Raw genomic sequence first — 15,763 nt, forward strand, 5'->3', positions numbered from 1 at the left:
CCATGTCTTAAGTACCAATTGTGGACAAGACACACACAATTTGATTTTTCTAACTTTGTAATGGATCAATGTTGAACTAATTGCAAAAGTTGAAGGTTGTAAAGAGTATATTGAATTTGGTTAAATTACAAAATCATACATTTGATAGGTAGCTATATATTTTACAAATGTTTTAAATATATTAATTTATCACAACGGCACATAAAAAAACAAATTAAACATTTGGCGGCTTGTTTATGAAAAAAAGGTGAGTAAGCTATATTTAATGCAAAATGGTTATCCCCACATGTCTCAATTTACAGCTAATTTACATATATAGCTGTCTCATGGCTGGCCTAACATTATTTTTCTACATTGGCATATACTGGATATTTCTATAATTAATAAACAATTTATAATAAATATTTATTAAAACAGTTAATTATTTAAATAAAATAAACTTATTTAGAATTAGATTAAATAGCAGTTTAGTATATCAAATTAATATTAAAAATTAGATTAAATATATAATAAAAAATATAACATTAAATATAAGTATTGCCTATCAAATTAAATAAATTTAAAAATAGCATGTTCCAAACTCTACACTCCTCTTTTGCTATAATAAAAAAATACTATAAAATTATTTAAGCATTATTAGTGGGGTAATCTTTTGACTTTACGTGATGATCATGATTATAAGCTATGATAATCATACAATAATGGCGTATTTGATTTCTTATAATAAATTGAGACCTTACACCAACCTCATCAAACGATCGGTTTATTATTATAAGTTGCAATAACAATATTTTAATTTGCATTTTCACATGCAAATATTCAATAGAGAAAGACATCCTTGCATTATCATTATAGATTAGTATGTTTTCTCTGTAAATACCAATTTGTAAAAATTATTGGATCAAATCACTTTCTTGATGACAATTGACAAGTACACATTGTTCTATTTCACTATAATGATATTTGATTACATATATAATTCGTCAAAAAGAAGCTCAATACACTAATTTTTATCATGGTAATGAATATCTCAATTCAAATTATGAATGATTTAATTAATATTTATAGTTACAGTAATTTTTATCCTTACAAAACAGTCTAATATTTTAAGAGATTTATGAAATTAAAATAGAAAAGGTGAGTAAAAATTCATTTAAATCAAATCAACTGATTTATATGAATTAATTAATTTAATTTTTTTATTGATTCAGTTTAATTTGATTGATTCTCTTACTTCAAAAATTTATGTTTAATTACGGATAAGAACTTTAAAAATTCGTTTAACCGAATCAATCAACTTCTTTACATTTTGTCAGTTCAACTGAAATAACTAATTAATTCGGCCGATCTGATTTTATATTTTAAAGTTGATGCTAATTTGATTTAGTTAATTTAACCGGTTTGATAAAATAGAAACTATCTATTCAATTTGATCCTAATTAAATCAATCATCATTGCTCATCCATAATTTAAAAACACTTAATTACAATTTTAAGTGTTCTCTATAAACCAAAATAGTAATATGCTCTTATTAAAGAGAACTTGATCTAACAAGTAATATTTTTACATTATTAATTTTAGCCTTCAAAGACAAAACACCTCGTTCCAAAGATATTCCATAACACAATAATCCAACACGACATCGTATTACTCATTTGTGGACCTAAATGTCCAAAAAGTCGGCCATACCAACAAAAAAATAAATTAAAAAAAAAGAAGGTTCGAATAACTTTTGCATGTGCAAAAGCTTAATTTCCTCATCATCTCCTGCTGTCAATCTCTCACTAAAATAGTTCTGTCACTGCCACAATTCTAATGTAATGCCCACTTGAATACATTCCATTAACAACTACTTTCCCATCATTTAACTTCCATTAAAATACACTTCAAGAAATAAAAATCTTTAGTTTTTTTTTTAAATTATTTTCCACTCTCTAGCTTAATTTTTTTTCAAGATTATGCAGTTTTGATTCTTTGAATCAATGGGTTCATCTACACTTCTTGATTATGCTCTGTTTCAACTCACCCCAACTCGAACCAGGTACTATTTTTTCTCTTTTTAGGTAGCACAGACACGGAAAAATGAATATACAGACATGGCAAAACGGTGTTATTTTAAGATTTTTAAAAATGAAGTTTCGGGTGTGAAAAGTCAAATGTCCGAAACATTTCATTTGACCGAAATGTTTCTAATGTTGAACACGTTGATTAAATGATGTGTTCGTGCTATTAGTTCTCATTTTAAGTTCTTGTTTGTGTAATTTTAGTAGTAATACGAGGTTGTTTGTTTGTTGAATTTTGAAGATGTGATCTGGTTCTGTTTTATGGAGGAAAAACCGAGAAATTGGCTACTGGTTTATTTGAACCGTTCATTTCGCATCTGAAATTTGCTCAAGATCAGATTTCTAAAGGTGGATATTCTATCAAACTCTGCCCACCCAATGGTTATGCTCCTTGGTTCACTAAACCTACTTTTGAGAGGTAATTTATTGATTAATGAGTTAATTACTGTTACTACTGAGTTTAGGTTAGAATTAGTGTTTCTCTTAATATTTTAATTTGGGTTTATGCAAATTAAATGACGGAATGCAGTGTGTTTTGTAATTACAACACGGACTTTAAATCTTGACAATGCAGGACACAAACTATTAATATTTTGTAATTCGGAACACCAAGCAATTTTCCGATAAAAAAGAGTTGATATGGGCACCAGAATACAAACTATTTCGGCATCTATAGGAGCACATTTTATCGGAAAATTATTTGGTGTTCCGAATTGTAAAATTTGATGGTTCATATATGATATTGTCAAGATTTAAAGTTCACAATTTATCATGCTATTAACCCCTTTAATTTCCTAAAAACCTAAAAGTCGGGGACAATGATTTTTCAAACTCGAGGAAAAAATAGTAATTTCGACCGGAGAAACAATAACTAGTAAAGAAAGCATGATATTGAAGTAATGTTGGATCAATTAAGGGTTAATTATGGATCATAACACTAAGACATGTTTTGAGTTTTGGTGATTTTTTTTTTTTTTCAAATCTTGATGCTAAATAAATACTCCAAATACTAAATTTTGTTACTATTATACTGAAACTGCTTAATTAATTTGTTATTGCTATTCTTTGGCGTAGATTTGTGAGGTTTGTTAGCACACCAGCAGTGCTCGAGAGATTTGTCAATCTCGAAAAGGAAATATTGCAGATTGAGAGTTCAACTCAAGCTAATGAATCCTCCAAGGTATGTATCTTGTATATAAAATATCTTGATTTATTGTTGTTCGCATATAAATAATCAGATTAATGATTGAGTTCTCCTTTGGTATTTGCTTCAGACAAAAGGGGAAGCCGAGGGTAGTGACAGTGCTCTGCAAGAAGGAAATTCCAAGTAATTCGCCATACTTTTATATATATAAATGAATAAATTTGTTGTATAATGAAACTTATCGAGTCCTACTGTTTGCGCTTATTTGAATTCCGTCTATGTTTTCAGGAAATGTGTTCGAAGCTCTGAAACTTTATATATTTATAACATTTTCTTGCGAGAAATCTTATTTCTGCATTTATTGTTTCAATGTTTCCAATTTCGTGCAACATAACTTGTTTACATGTAGAGACTATTTTGTCATCGGCATTATTGATCAGTCATTTCTTTTGACATGGTAGGATTCAACTCCAGCGGCTTCTTGAAACACGAAAAACTTTGCTCCGCAAGGAGCAAGCCATGGCGTATGCTCGTGGCCTTGTTGCAGGATTTGATATGGATAACATAGATGATCTCATTTCCTTTGCTGATGAATTTGGAGCTTCACGGTTAAGGTAAGAAACCTCATAATCAAGAAAATTTCCCGTTCAACTTTTTCTAAGTTTCTTCTTACATTGGTTCTGCAGTTTTGAAATAAAGTAGTGTCTACTGTTTAAATGCAGGGAAGCATGTATTAATTTCAAGGAATTGTGTAAAAAGAAGAGAGGGGACGGTCTGTGGATGGAGGAATTAGCAGCAATGGAGGCATGTCCGCCAGCAGAACTGTCATTTTTGGGAACATCAGGAATAGTACTTAATAACGCTGTTAGCACGCTGAATCCAAATATCGCTCTAAATTTTCACAAAGGTGGCTCAGCTGATTTTGCATCAAATGGATCTGTAGATGCATCGACATCTGATTCAACAGCGAGTCATGCAAGTTCTGATGGCAAAAAGGGTAACACATATTTACTTCTTGAAAAGCCAACAATGATAACTAATACTAATGTCCAATAATATCTCGTTGTCTGATGTTAAGCGCGGTCATTTTGTAGATGACAACTCGGCGACAACCAAAATGCAGGCTCCGATGTCATGGCCAAATCAGATGCCTCAATATATGTACAATTTCCCACCATATCAAGGATATCCATACCCTCCTCCTCATTACGCCATGAACATGCAGTGGCCTCCTGGTTTTAATGAGTATGGTCTGGTAAAGAAAGAGAAGTCTCCGAACAGAAAAGGTTCTGAACATTCAGGAGAAGACGGACAAACTGAGTCCAGCAACTCTGAGGTTGAGAGTGGCTCAGATTCGAATACGCTGCAAGACAGGAGACGCTCTAAGGATTCTTCACACCGAAAAAAGCATAAGAAGAAATCGTCTAAGACAGTGGTCATCCGTAATATTAACTATATTACTCCTAAGAGAAGAAATGGAGAAAAAGGAAAAGACTCTGATGAATCATCTGATGAGGAGGATTTCGTTGATGAAGATTCCCTCAGGCAGCAGGTAGACGATGTAATAGGATCACTGGAGCAATCACACAAGTCAAACTCGAGTAGTCGTAAGAAAAAAGGTTCACGCAAAAGCAACGGGTCGAATGATGCGATTCCAGCAGAGGGAGGAAAGGCGACCGAGAACTGGGATGCTTTCCAGAACCTTCTGATGAGAGATGAGGAGTCCACTGTTAACGAAGTAGAAAATTTAAATCCAATGGATGCTCTCGGAGGCTCAGGAGATGGAACTGCATTAGCTATTGTCCCTGTTCTGGATCTAGAATCAGAGACAGTACCAAAACAACGAATGGTTGCAGGTGATTCGTTTATTGTAACTCAAAGGGACGGAGGATCTGAGGAAAGAAATAGGCTGGAAGGTATTGAAAATGCAGAGAGCATTAGATCAATCGTGAAGAGAAGCGATTACACAGACGGGGATTTGGTAATTCCACAAAGAATGGATGATTTAGGAAGCGGACTCAGGGGCATCTTAGAAACGGACTCACGCATAATCAAGCCAGGAAAAGGAGAAGATTGGTTTGTTGTCAACCACGCAGAGCAGCCAGAAAACCAAAACTCATCCGATGACATAATTTTCAGCGGCGACAGTTTAAACGTTGAGAAAAACAGAAAAGAACTATTCATTGATGATTCTTTCATGGTGCATACTCGACCAGTTGATGATCTGTACGAGTCCCAGTGGAAAGTCGACATTAGCATGGATGACGATCTAATTTTATCTTCCCAGCTAGAAAGCAGCACTGTGAAAGATAGCCAAGAACCACTGAGTTCCCATGAACCGAGCGACCTCTGCATGGTGCTTGAAAGGGAATCTGGATTTGAATCTGCAAGAGACTCATGGAATACAGACCATGGAATCGACATATCATTCATGGAAAATGATCTAAGGAGCTCAACTAATGGAAGTAATACTAATAGTAATGCTGATAAGAAGCTTACTGCAAATTGTGACAGCAATATTGCCAAGAAAGAGGAAACTAAAGGAAAAAGAATTCCGGGCAAAGACCTTCGGTCCAAAGTTTTGCCTCCGAACAACAAAACAGACATGCTGTCTAAGAGTCGAAAGCCATCTATAACGAGTAGGCCCTTAATTCCGAAGAGCAAGCAAGAGAAGGTGGTGCTAAATCCTAATTTTCAAAATCAAGTTGTCATTTGATCGCCTTTGACTTAATTTCTAACTTTTTATAATGCTTGTGAACAGGAAGAAGAGATTCGGAAAAGGATGGAAGAAGTATCGCTTCAGCGCCAGAAAAGAATTGCAGAAAGAACCGCAGCTGCTAGTTTGGCTCCCACAGCAACCAAAAGAATCCCACCAGAGAGGAAACAAGACAAAAACAAAACTCTTTCCACTACCCAACAGACAAACAAGGTGAGTTCCATCAAAATCAGGGCAGCTTAATAATGATAAAAACATAAAAAAGAAAAATATCAGTGTGAGTGGTAAATCATTAGTTGATGATATTTTTCTTGGCTCTTTTTGTCATTTGAGCGGACGAGAATACGTCATCTATCCATCAATATGATTTCGAGACTGAAATCTCGAAGATTGCTCATATAGTGCTACAAATCTATATAAGAAGTTCATAATGTATAGTTTTCAACCTTCAAATTCTTTTGTATGTAATACTGGGACCAAATAGGTACACTCTAAAGGAGTCAAGAAAATAAATATCCTAAAGTTTAGCTTCTGTCCTATAAACAGAGCTGATATGTAATCTAAACATTGTAGTATAGTTTTATTGTTGTTGTCACTCTACATTACTATGATTGTTTGATTGAGTTCTGATTCCATATAATATTGAGAAATTAGCATATATTAAGTTCAATCTATTCACAGCGTAGCGAAAACATCAATCAACCGAAAGCTTATACCATACACCTAAGTAACATGCACAGACATTTCATTCAATTAACATTTCCCGTAAAGTATGTCGGAAATTTGACGTTTTTGACACAAAAGTTCATTTTCAACAGAGGAAATCTTGAAATAACACCATTTCATTGCCATACACTAATGTTATCCTAGTAATAAAAGCCAACTCAAGTCATACTGCAGGCAGAATAGGCAGATCAAATACAACAAATATATTTTAGCCAGTACCAATCCTACCTGTATGAAGCTATTACCACTTAAATTATGCTCTAGGAAGATTACACTTATCAGAAAAAGCAAATAGAAAACATAGATTTTAGCATATATCTGAATTCCTACCTTCAAAAGGAGCTCCATTATCAGCATAGCCGCCGCAGACAATATAACCAAAACCGATGCCTTCGATGCTACTATGAGAGTTGAAAGTATCGTGGTCATTACAAGCACAGGAGCCACCGCAGGCATTATCTGCTTCACGGATTTCTCGAGAATTGGAGACAGTAATGGCTGCACTATCCCGGAAGCCACTGCACTGAGTAGCTTGTCCTTGATTGCAGGGGCACCAAGAATCAACCGACAAAAAGAGCTTGCAATTCCGATGATAATGAAATTGCATGACCATTCCCACTCCTCCATTCCACCACCACCCCCACCACTGTCTTTATTTCCTCCACCACTACTCCAACCAGTAGAACCGCTGCCTGCACGTCCATTGCCACCAATTCCTCCTTGCCCATTAATGTTGCCATCAACACCACCTCTAGATTATACAGACAAGATATACATAAGAACCAAACAAATATACCAGTCTCCAAAAACTGAAATGTTCAAAAGATGTTTTTTATAATATTCATAAGTCATAAATATAAAGTTTCCGCCTTTCGAAACATTTTCGTAAACTAAGTTGTGTAAACACTTTATCCAATCAGCTTGTCCTATTTCCGAATATTCTGACATCAAAAACCTTAAAATAACACCATTTCGCGGTGTCTGTATACCCTTTTCTCTACCTGTGTCCGTGCTATACAGTTCGAAAATGAAAAAAATTCCGTGCAACATAGAACATAAAAAAATAAAACATACCCAGTACTTAGTGTCGCATAACCTTCACCTCTCAAAGAGTTTACACATGTGGAACTTTTTGGACAGTCCATCAAGCTTTGAATAGCAAGGGAAATTGAATTACCAGACCAATTTTGGTTACCCAAAAATCTCCGGTTGGTTAAATGTGAGTGTGACATACTAAAATTTGGCGTTGTCGGAACATGATTGACACTGAGTGATGTGTTACTCAAATTTGGTGTATTTTTTGGAGTATGGTTGGCATTGGGGAACGGAAATTTGGGAGTGGAAGAGATGGTTTGAAGTGCAAGGAACATGGTTATGATTTGATTGGGTGATTTTTGATTTTTGATTTTTGATTTCGTTTACCCAAATCAAACCGGCTGGGTAGCAATGGATTGATTACTACTTGTTAGAGTTGTTGGTGGTGATGAAGATGGTTGTCTGAGGCTCAGACTCTGTGCTATAGACGATGGAAAAAATTGAAAAAAAAAGGGTCCAAAAGGTCTATTTTGGTTTTGGGTAAAAGGGTAGTTCCAGTCCTTGAAATTATGGCTAGGTCTCTTATAAATTAAGTTTGGCGTATTTTGATAATTTAATTCATAATTCTCTAAAATAAGACTAGTTACATTACATCCATCCTTTATAGTTTCAGAATGCATGAAAAGCTATTGTGAGATTTTTTTTTTAATACTTTATTTACTATCTTATATTGATTCTAACATGTTTGTATTTAATATCACTGAAAACAAGTGGATGTGATTGAATTTATTTGAAGATTTATGAACTAACTTATCAAAAATAAGACATTTTTGATTTATGTGAGCCCGTCTCATAAATTTTAAAATGAAAAGACCCTTTGCTCGTCTCTTCCTTAGTGCTAGCTAGATTAGATATTGATATAGCGGAAACCCAATGATAATTAAAAGCTATTGATTAATAAAATAATACCAGCTATTAACTTTTAAACTCTATTAATTGAAAAATAGAATACTAGAATCTGGACGATCAAACGTTGTTGATTCGAAAGAATACTGATATTTGAAAAATGAACAATCACATTTCAAAATATTCAAAACCGCCATCTAACAACTTATGAGGTTGTTAAATACGGGTGCAAAACAAAAACCTTAAAATTGGGTGTAAAAGGACATAGCAAAAAGATAAAAAAACTGTTGAAATTACAAAAACGTCATTCTAAAGCTCAAACGATGAAATTTGGCCTAAAAGTGCCTAAACCCATTAGCATAGCGGATGAGTCTTGTTTATTGGCCTGTTTCTATTTGAATTAGATTAGAACTAAAAATTGTTTGATTCACACACATTTTGTATTCCGACAATTTTTTAAAAACTTTATAATTCGAATTCTCGATCCAGCATTTCTATAAATTTTGAATCCACATCAGATATGCAACGTAAAATGCAAATAACTTGAAAAATACATTTTTAATATTTGTCTATTTCTGAAACAATGATAGTGGGAGTTTACACTTCTTGAGAATTATAATTTGAAGGAAAAGGTACACAAATGACCCTTATGTTTGCTCATCCTCACCTATCCACATTTAATGTTTTGTAAATCTTATTTATGACCTAAGTGTTGATAAATTCATATTTTTAAACATAGTATTTAACGAGATTGTATATTTAGTTTTTTTTTCTCCGATAGATTGTAAATTAGGTAAAAGTGCGATGTAGCGTCAATTTAAGGACTGTGTGATATCAAATTAAATACTAGAGGTCTATGTATCCAATTAAAGATTTATCGCCAGTAAAATTATGAATTGACAAAAACTAAAATACAAAATAATTTTGACGGTATATCAGCGTCTAAACCATTATCTTCCTTCTTCATCCTTTTTTTTAATTTTTAAACATGCCCATTATAACTGTCACATTTAATTAGAGTTGTAATTGAGATCCGAAAAATATCAAGTTGGCCAAGTGAAAATGAAGGTAAACATTAGGGTTATTGTTTTACCTTTTCCCTAATTTGAAAGGAGTAGGTTATCTTTAGCAGCTGAGGATATTTATTCATTTTGTTTGTGCAGGCCCTGCAGGGAATAATCTATTAGAAAGTTATTTTAAATTTAGATTAATTTAGAGTTGAATTGAATGAAACTATAAGAAAAATAATGATTAAAATAATACCTAATCGTGAGTTATGATCCATCGAAACAATATGGCACACACGCTTTCAACTACATAAATGAGGACCAAATCCAAATGTTCGCAGTTCCTGGACAATTATAAATAATTAACATTTATTCAAAATCCATCATTTTTAAATATAAAATAATCAAATCATTGGTTTTCTTGTTGTAAAATTGGTTGCAGAATTTTATAGTTCTAATTCAAATAAAGGGTCAATCCGGTCCATAAATTTATAATTCAGGATCAAATAATCCATTTTCAACTATTTTAATTAATTAAGAATGATACGCTCAATTATTGGGTCAATAAAGGGCAATACTCTCTATTTTAGGTCAATTAAAGATGAAACTGAATCATCAGAGTCCCTAAATTTATCAATACTATCCTTAATTGATCTAAAAATGAAGAGTATCGTCCTTAATTGATTAATTAAAATATCTAAAAGTGAATTATTTAATTATACGTTACAAATTGAAGGACCGGAATTACCCTTTGCTCGTTCCACTACTAATAAAAAGATGAAGAATTTTCCTATACTTTTCTTAGCAAACTAAAACAAGTGTAATTGTAGAGTAATTTAGTTTGGTTTGTTATTATAAGATAAATGTTTAAAAATAAAAATAGAAAACTAACAAAATTAAACATACTCATTCATAAAATTAGCTGCCAATAATCTAAATTAACCCTAAAATAAAAACAAAGTAGTTGAAATTTTGTTATGCCATCCTCAAAGCTAAACACACTAAGCCTTGAAAGACAAAGAAAAATAACAAAATAACAAACAAAAGAGAAATAATTACAATAAAAAGGGAAGCTTTGTTCTTTTTCTCTTTGGCTCTCTCTGGCTGAGGAGTTCCTCATTAAATTATGCTCATTAAATTATGCTGTGCACGTAAAATTATGCCCTAATTAATGTTCCCTTTGCTTTTCTCCAAGAAATCTCAAGTCAATTAATATTTTATTGAACAAAAAAAATTGAAAAAAATAAGAAAAATTTATAAAAACAATTTAGACATTTTCTTGTTTTAAATTAAATTTATTTTAAATGGTCTATTCATCACCGCCACTACCATTTCTGTTGAATTTCTTCATATGACTTATATAGCTTGCTTGCTTACCACGTTATGAGTCCTACTGGCAGTTTCTGCGGTTTGAAGCCATTACTTTTTTGTCATCGTAAACTTTCCAGATTCGAGGTACGCCCCTTTAGTTCCGTCTCTGTTTATAATTATCTCGATTATAATCGAAAATCATGCCTCGATTCGCAGAATTAAGAATCGGCCAGTTCATCATTTTCCAGCACTTTTAGCTAGGTTGATGTAAACTTGTGGCATGAGAGTTCTGTTCTGATGATTCTGATATATATCTGTTTGCAGTAGTTTGACAATTTTCATTCTGATCCATTAATTTCCTGGAATTCGGTATCATAAACTGTTTCTGTTAAAAAAAATTGCTGTGAAAATATGAAAATGCAATGAAGTTGGAGCATTTGAGTTGACAGAAACATAAAATTGTTGATGCAGATAGTGAAAAACGCTCACCTACCTAAGAGTCAGAATAAGAAGGAAATGAAAGGACCGAAGATGGAACGTTCTCGCCGGTGCACCGGAAACTTTATCCTGATGATGGAACTCAGGAGGAAGATCTATACTTTCAGGGACATCATGGACCTGCTACCATGTGATGGCACTGAAAGCATAAATGAAGTAAGCTGAAATAATTTGCGGTTACTAAACTATAAGCCTTCTATACAACCCTTACATCGTTTCGTCTATTATATTTTGATACCTGAACTTTTATTTTTATATCAACGGAAAAAAATATAGAAATTCAGATCAAAAGTTGTTTGTATATATAGCTATAGAAATTAGAGTTGCTATTTGTTTCCGCATAAGCAATTTTTGGCTTGCATTACTATAATAAGTTCGTTGATGTAAAAATAAAAGTTCAGTTAATTGTTATGTAAGAACTTATAATTCAGTAACCGCATAAAACTTTAACCTCGTATTCTTCTTAACATAATTTTAGACAATGTTTAATCTCAGACAATTAATTTGTACCCTGTGCAGTTAGTGGCGAGAACCATTAAAGACCTGTACAAGTTTCAACCTGAAATCATAACAAGAAGCCAATTGTCAGAACTTAAGGAGGCATCACTTGACAAGGTTCTGCTCTACTTCTGTGAAGCTCTGAGAACTACCGGAGATTTGTGGACCAAGAATCAGGATTGGATGGACAAAGTTACATTTGACATGTTTCACACTAATGAGAAATTCATTTCAGAAAAACTTGGTAATTACAAATTCAATCCTAGAATTGCATTATTTCCATAATGTTATATTTTGATCGATGAACTTTCATTCTTTTATCAACGAGAGATTACTATAGCAATTCAGGTAATTTATAAAAAAAATGAAAGTTCAGTAACCAATATATAACAAATAACACAATGGTATGACGTTTTTCGGTAGAAATTTTGACCGACCGGACTAATGATGTTTTTCTTGGCAGTTGAAAAGGCATTGGCATCACTAAATTGCATAATCAAAGTAGCAAAGGAAAAATATGATTTGATGGATGAAGACGAAGACGAAGACGACCATATTAAAAACAGTCAACCAGATTCCGCATTCGGAAAAATGATAACGGATAATTATTCGGGGAGCTATAGCCCATCATTTTGTGGTTCTCCTGTGACTCCAACTTCTGTTCTTCCTCAGTTTATGGCTTCTCCTTGTTCTGATGAATATTCTAACAGTTCTTGCTCATCGCCGCTTCTTCGGTCATTGAGAGTTCAAGCTGTCGGAAAACTGAACCCGATTGATTTAAAACGCCTCGCGTTTCACATGCCTCCGAATTTCGGTGTGCATGATAGCATTGCTGTGAATCTGAAGAGCAATGTGGATGAAGATACAGTGACAGAATCGGAAAAAGATTGCAAATGCTCGAACCAGAGCAACTCTGATGATGAGATGATGTTCGAAATGGAAGCGAACAGTAATTCTGATGTAGTAAAAGCTGTAAATCTTGATGATGCAACTGAGAAATTAGCTGCAAATAGTGAAGTCACAGAGGTTCTAATGCCGCCGCCTATTTTATTGTCAACTCAAATACCGCCACCGCCGCCTATTCCTCCACCATTGCCACCCACATTGCAAGTCAAAGTGGTAACATCACTGCCCCCATCTGAACCACTGCCAACACCTATGCTGCTATTAAATGTAGCAGCTCCGCCTCCTCCTCCACCACCACCACCACCACCTGTGCTGCAATCAAATGTAGCAGCTCCTCCTCCACCACCACCTCCGCCACCACCTGCTCTGCAACCAACTATAGTAGCTCAGCTACCACCATCCCCGCCTCTGCCACCTTTACCCCCACCCCCACCACCTGCTCTACAACCAACTACCGTAGCTCACCTACCACCATCCCCACCATTTCCACCTCCGCCTCCGCCTCCACCACCTCCAATGCTGCAGTCCAATATAGCAGCATCAGGTGCTCAGTTGCCACTACCATCTCTGCAACAAACACCACCACCACCACCTCCACCGCCTATGCCTCAGCTCAACAATATATCAGCAGTGGCATTGCCGCCGCCTCCACCACCACCTCCACCTATGACATCTGCTACAGCTACATTGCCACGGCCACCACCTCCGCCACTTAAGACATCAGGAACTACAGCACCACCTCCACCACCACCTCCCGGAATGTCAGCAAAAGGATCCATGCCATTGCCACCACCACCCCCTATGCCACTAGGAAATGGAGCCGCTCCACCACCTCCTCCACCGGGTGCAGCAAGATCCTTACGCCCCAAGAAAGCTCAGACTAAACTGAGAAGATCAAGCCAAATGGGAAATTTGTACAGGGTGCTCAAGGGTAAGTTAGAAGGTGGAAACCCTAACGCTAAATCGGCGAATGGACGAAAAGCTTCAGCTCCAAGTAATGGCTCAGGAAAGCAAGGAATGGCTGATGCTCTGGCAGAGATGACAAAGAGGTACATTCTTTGAACTTTCTTGCAAGATCACTAGAAAAAAAAGGTTAATATCATATAAATTCATGAACTATACATATTTTCAAATTATAAAAGCCGCCAAATTTATTGTCAACTACCATTTCTTGACAAATCAATAGATCGGTTGAAAATCTCATGAAAATTGATGACACGTAAGCCGGGTTTTCAAGTGCACCCATTTTGATGTGTCAATGACGTTGTAAACTCCAGTTTCCACATCATTGGTATAGATTTGTATATTTGTCAAACGTGATTAAATTGTAAAAACATATATAATTCGTGATTTTATATGAAAAATACTTGGAAAAACTATATTCTGATGCGTTCTTGAATTCATGTTTAGATCATCGTACTTCCTGCAAATCGAAGAAGATGTTCAAAAGTATTCAAAGTCGATTACCGAGTTGAAAACCAGCATCAGTACTTTCAAAACTAAGGACATGACCGAGCTGATCAAGTTCCACCAGCATGTTGAATCCATTCTTGCACATTTGAGTGATGAAACTCAGGTTGATATTATGATAAAAACAATTGTCCTATTTAGTTCTACATTTGTTCGATGATTTTATGTTCCATTCCATAATCAGACAGGCAAAACTACAAATTAATGCAGGTTCTCGCAAGGTTCGAAGGTTTTCCGCAGAAAAAGCTGGAAGCAATGAGGACTGCAGCAGCATTATTCTCAAAGTTGAATGGCATCCTTTCTGAACTACAGAATTGGAAAATAGTCACTCCCTTAGGCCAACTTCTCGACAAAAATGAACGTTACTTTACTAAGGCAAGTAGTTAATCCAGTCAGTTCGGTTAATTCATAAACTTTGACAAATTTTAATAACTATAACCAAATTGTTGTAAACGAAAAATTCGAACTAAATTGGCCTAACGAAAACAGTGATATAAATGCAGATCAAAGGAGAATTGGAGACCATGGAGAGAACTAAAGATGAGGAATCAAAGAAATTTCAAAGTCACAACATTGAATTTGACTTCCATATTCTTGTGCAAATCAAGGAATCAATGGTGGATGTTTCTTCTAACAGCATGGAACTAGCACTCAAGGTAAAAATTCAGTTAATGACATTTTGTTGTAAGTTGTAACCTATATAGTATGGACATATATACGGAAAAACGGGATACATAAACATGGACAAGGAAAAACAATGTCATTTTAAGGGTTTTTATGTTAAATATGGAGTTTCGTGTCCGAGGCGTAAATTTCCGACACGTTTTCAAAATGGGAGATGTCGATTAAGTAAAGTGGGTTTAACTTGCTATTGGGTTATATTTCAGGAAAGCAGAGAATCAAAAGCAACAGAAAGTAAAAAAGTGAATGCTAAAATGCTTTGGAGGGCTTTTCAATTTGCATTCAAAGTTTATACATTTGCCGGCGGACATGATGATCGTGCCGACAAGCTGACCAGGGAGTTGGCTCAAGCAATAGAGACTGATCCTCATCACCATTAATTATTTTTAACTAAAGAAATTAGGAATGAAAAAAATGAAAAAAAAATATATAATATATGTAAGATATTACCTACAACATCAGTATGATATGACAAAAAAAATTCTAGTGAATTGATTGTCATGAATGATAAATAGGATCTATTTTTATTTTAACTATGAGGAACTAGGATTTAGCATTACATGCTGAGTGTTCTACATTTAAAAAATAAAAAAAGTAGCTTTGAATGTTGTGTAATAAGTGTAATTTTGGAGTTCTACCATGTTCAGTGACTAATTGTTTGATTTTGTTCATATTTTTTCAGCAAACAGTCACCAAAATAAGAATTAAGTAAATTATATTTATATATTATATATAGGCAACATTGAAATGAATCCTTGTTCCTTTCAAGTTTTTGTGTTATTTCTTGTGCACTATAGCCTAT

At 34.4% G+C, this 15,763-nt stretch overlaps 3 protein-coding genes across 3 annotated transcripts; 2 read left to right on the top strand and 1 right to left on the bottom strand.

The window, feature by feature from the left end:
* Positions 1-1,736: 1,736 nt before the first annotated feature.
* LOC126653932 (COP1-interacting protein 7) lies at positions 1,737-6,518 on the top strand. Its single transcript, XM_050347939.2, has 8 exons — positions 1,737-2,041; positions 2,305-2,481; positions 3,138-3,243; positions 3,338-3,390; positions 3,669-3,821; positions 3,930-4,204; positions 4,302-5,881; positions 5,969-6,518. Exons 1-8 carry the CDS (start codon positions 1,983-1,985, stop codon positions 6,164-6,166), a joined length of 2,601 nt encoding a protein of 866 aa, XP_050203896.1. The 5' UTR covers positions 1,737-1,982; the 3' UTR covers positions 6,167-6,518.
* Positions 6,519-6,731: 213 nt separating this feature from the next.
* Positions 6,732-8,145, bottom strand: LOC126653942 (uncharacterized). The gene is made up of 2 exons (XM_050347949.2): positions 7,724-8,145; positions 6,732-7,400 (listed from the first exon to the last, which is right to left on the bottom strand). The coding sequence occupies exons 1-2, from the start codon at positions 8,017-8,019 to the stop codon at positions 6,785-6,787; spliced, it is 912 nt and encodes a 303-aa protein (XP_050203906.1). The 5' UTR covers positions 8,020-8,145; the 3' UTR covers positions 6,732-6,784.
* Positions 8,146-10,820: 2,675 nt separating this feature from the next.
* Positions 10,821-15,566, top strand: LOC126674784 (uncharacterized protein At4g04980). Its single transcript, XM_050369297.2, has 8 exons — positions 10,821-11,052; positions 11,380-11,562; positions 11,926-12,148; positions 12,368-13,859; positions 14,221-14,386; positions 14,491-14,655; positions 14,784-14,936; positions 15,168-15,566. The coding sequence occupies exons 1-8, from the start codon at positions 10,981-10,983 to the stop codon at positions 15,339-15,341; spliced, it is 2,628 nt and encodes an 875-aa protein (XP_050225254.1). The 5' UTR covers positions 10,821-10,980; the 3' UTR covers positions 15,342-15,566.
* Positions 15,567-15,763: the final 197 nt, after the last annotated feature.

Source organism: Mercurialis annua, linkage group LG1-X (assembly GCF_937616625.2).
Source record: "Mercurialis annua linkage group LG1-X, ddMerAnnu1.2, whole genome shotgun sequence".
Taxonomy (NCBI): Eukaryota; Viridiplantae; Streptophyta; class Magnoliopsida; order Malpighiales; family Euphorbiaceae; genus Mercurialis; species Mercurialis annua.

Excerpts from the sequence above, each read along its gene's own strand:
- LOC126653932 (XM_050347939.2), top strand. The coding sequence starts at position 1,983 with ATGGGTTCATCTACACTTCTTGATTATGCTCTGTTTCAACTCACCCCA. Across the intron at positions 2,042-2,304 it reads CTCACCCCAACTCGAACCAG|ATGTGATCTGGTTCTGTTTT; the intron begins GTACTATTTTTT and ends TGAATTTTGAAG. Across the intron at positions 3,244-3,337 it reads AAGCTAATGAATCCTCCAAG|ACAAAAGGGGAAGCCGAGGG; the intron begins GTATGTATCTTG and ends TATTTGCTTCAG.
- LOC126674784 (XM_050369297.2), top strand. The coding sequence starts at position 10,981 with ATGAGTCCTACTGGCAGTTTCTGCGGTTTGAAGCCATTACTTTTTTGT. Across the intron at positions 12,149-12,367 it reads ATTCATTTCAGAAAAACTTG|TTGAAAAGGCATTGGCATCA; the intron begins GTAATTACAAAT and ends TTTTCTTGGCAG. Across the intron at positions 14,656-14,783 it reads ATGAACGTTACTTTACTAAG|ATCAAAGGAGAATTGGAGAC; the intron begins GCAAGTAGTTAA and ends ATATAAATGCAG.
- LOC126653942 (XM_050347949.2), bottom strand. The coding sequence starts at position 8,019 with ATGTTCCTTGCACTTCAAACCATCTCTTCCACTCCCAAATTTCCGTTC. Across the intron at positions 7,401-7,723 it reads TATGCGACACTAAGTACTGG|AGGTGGTGTTGATGGCAACA; the intron begins GTATGTTTTATT and ends TGTATAATCTAG.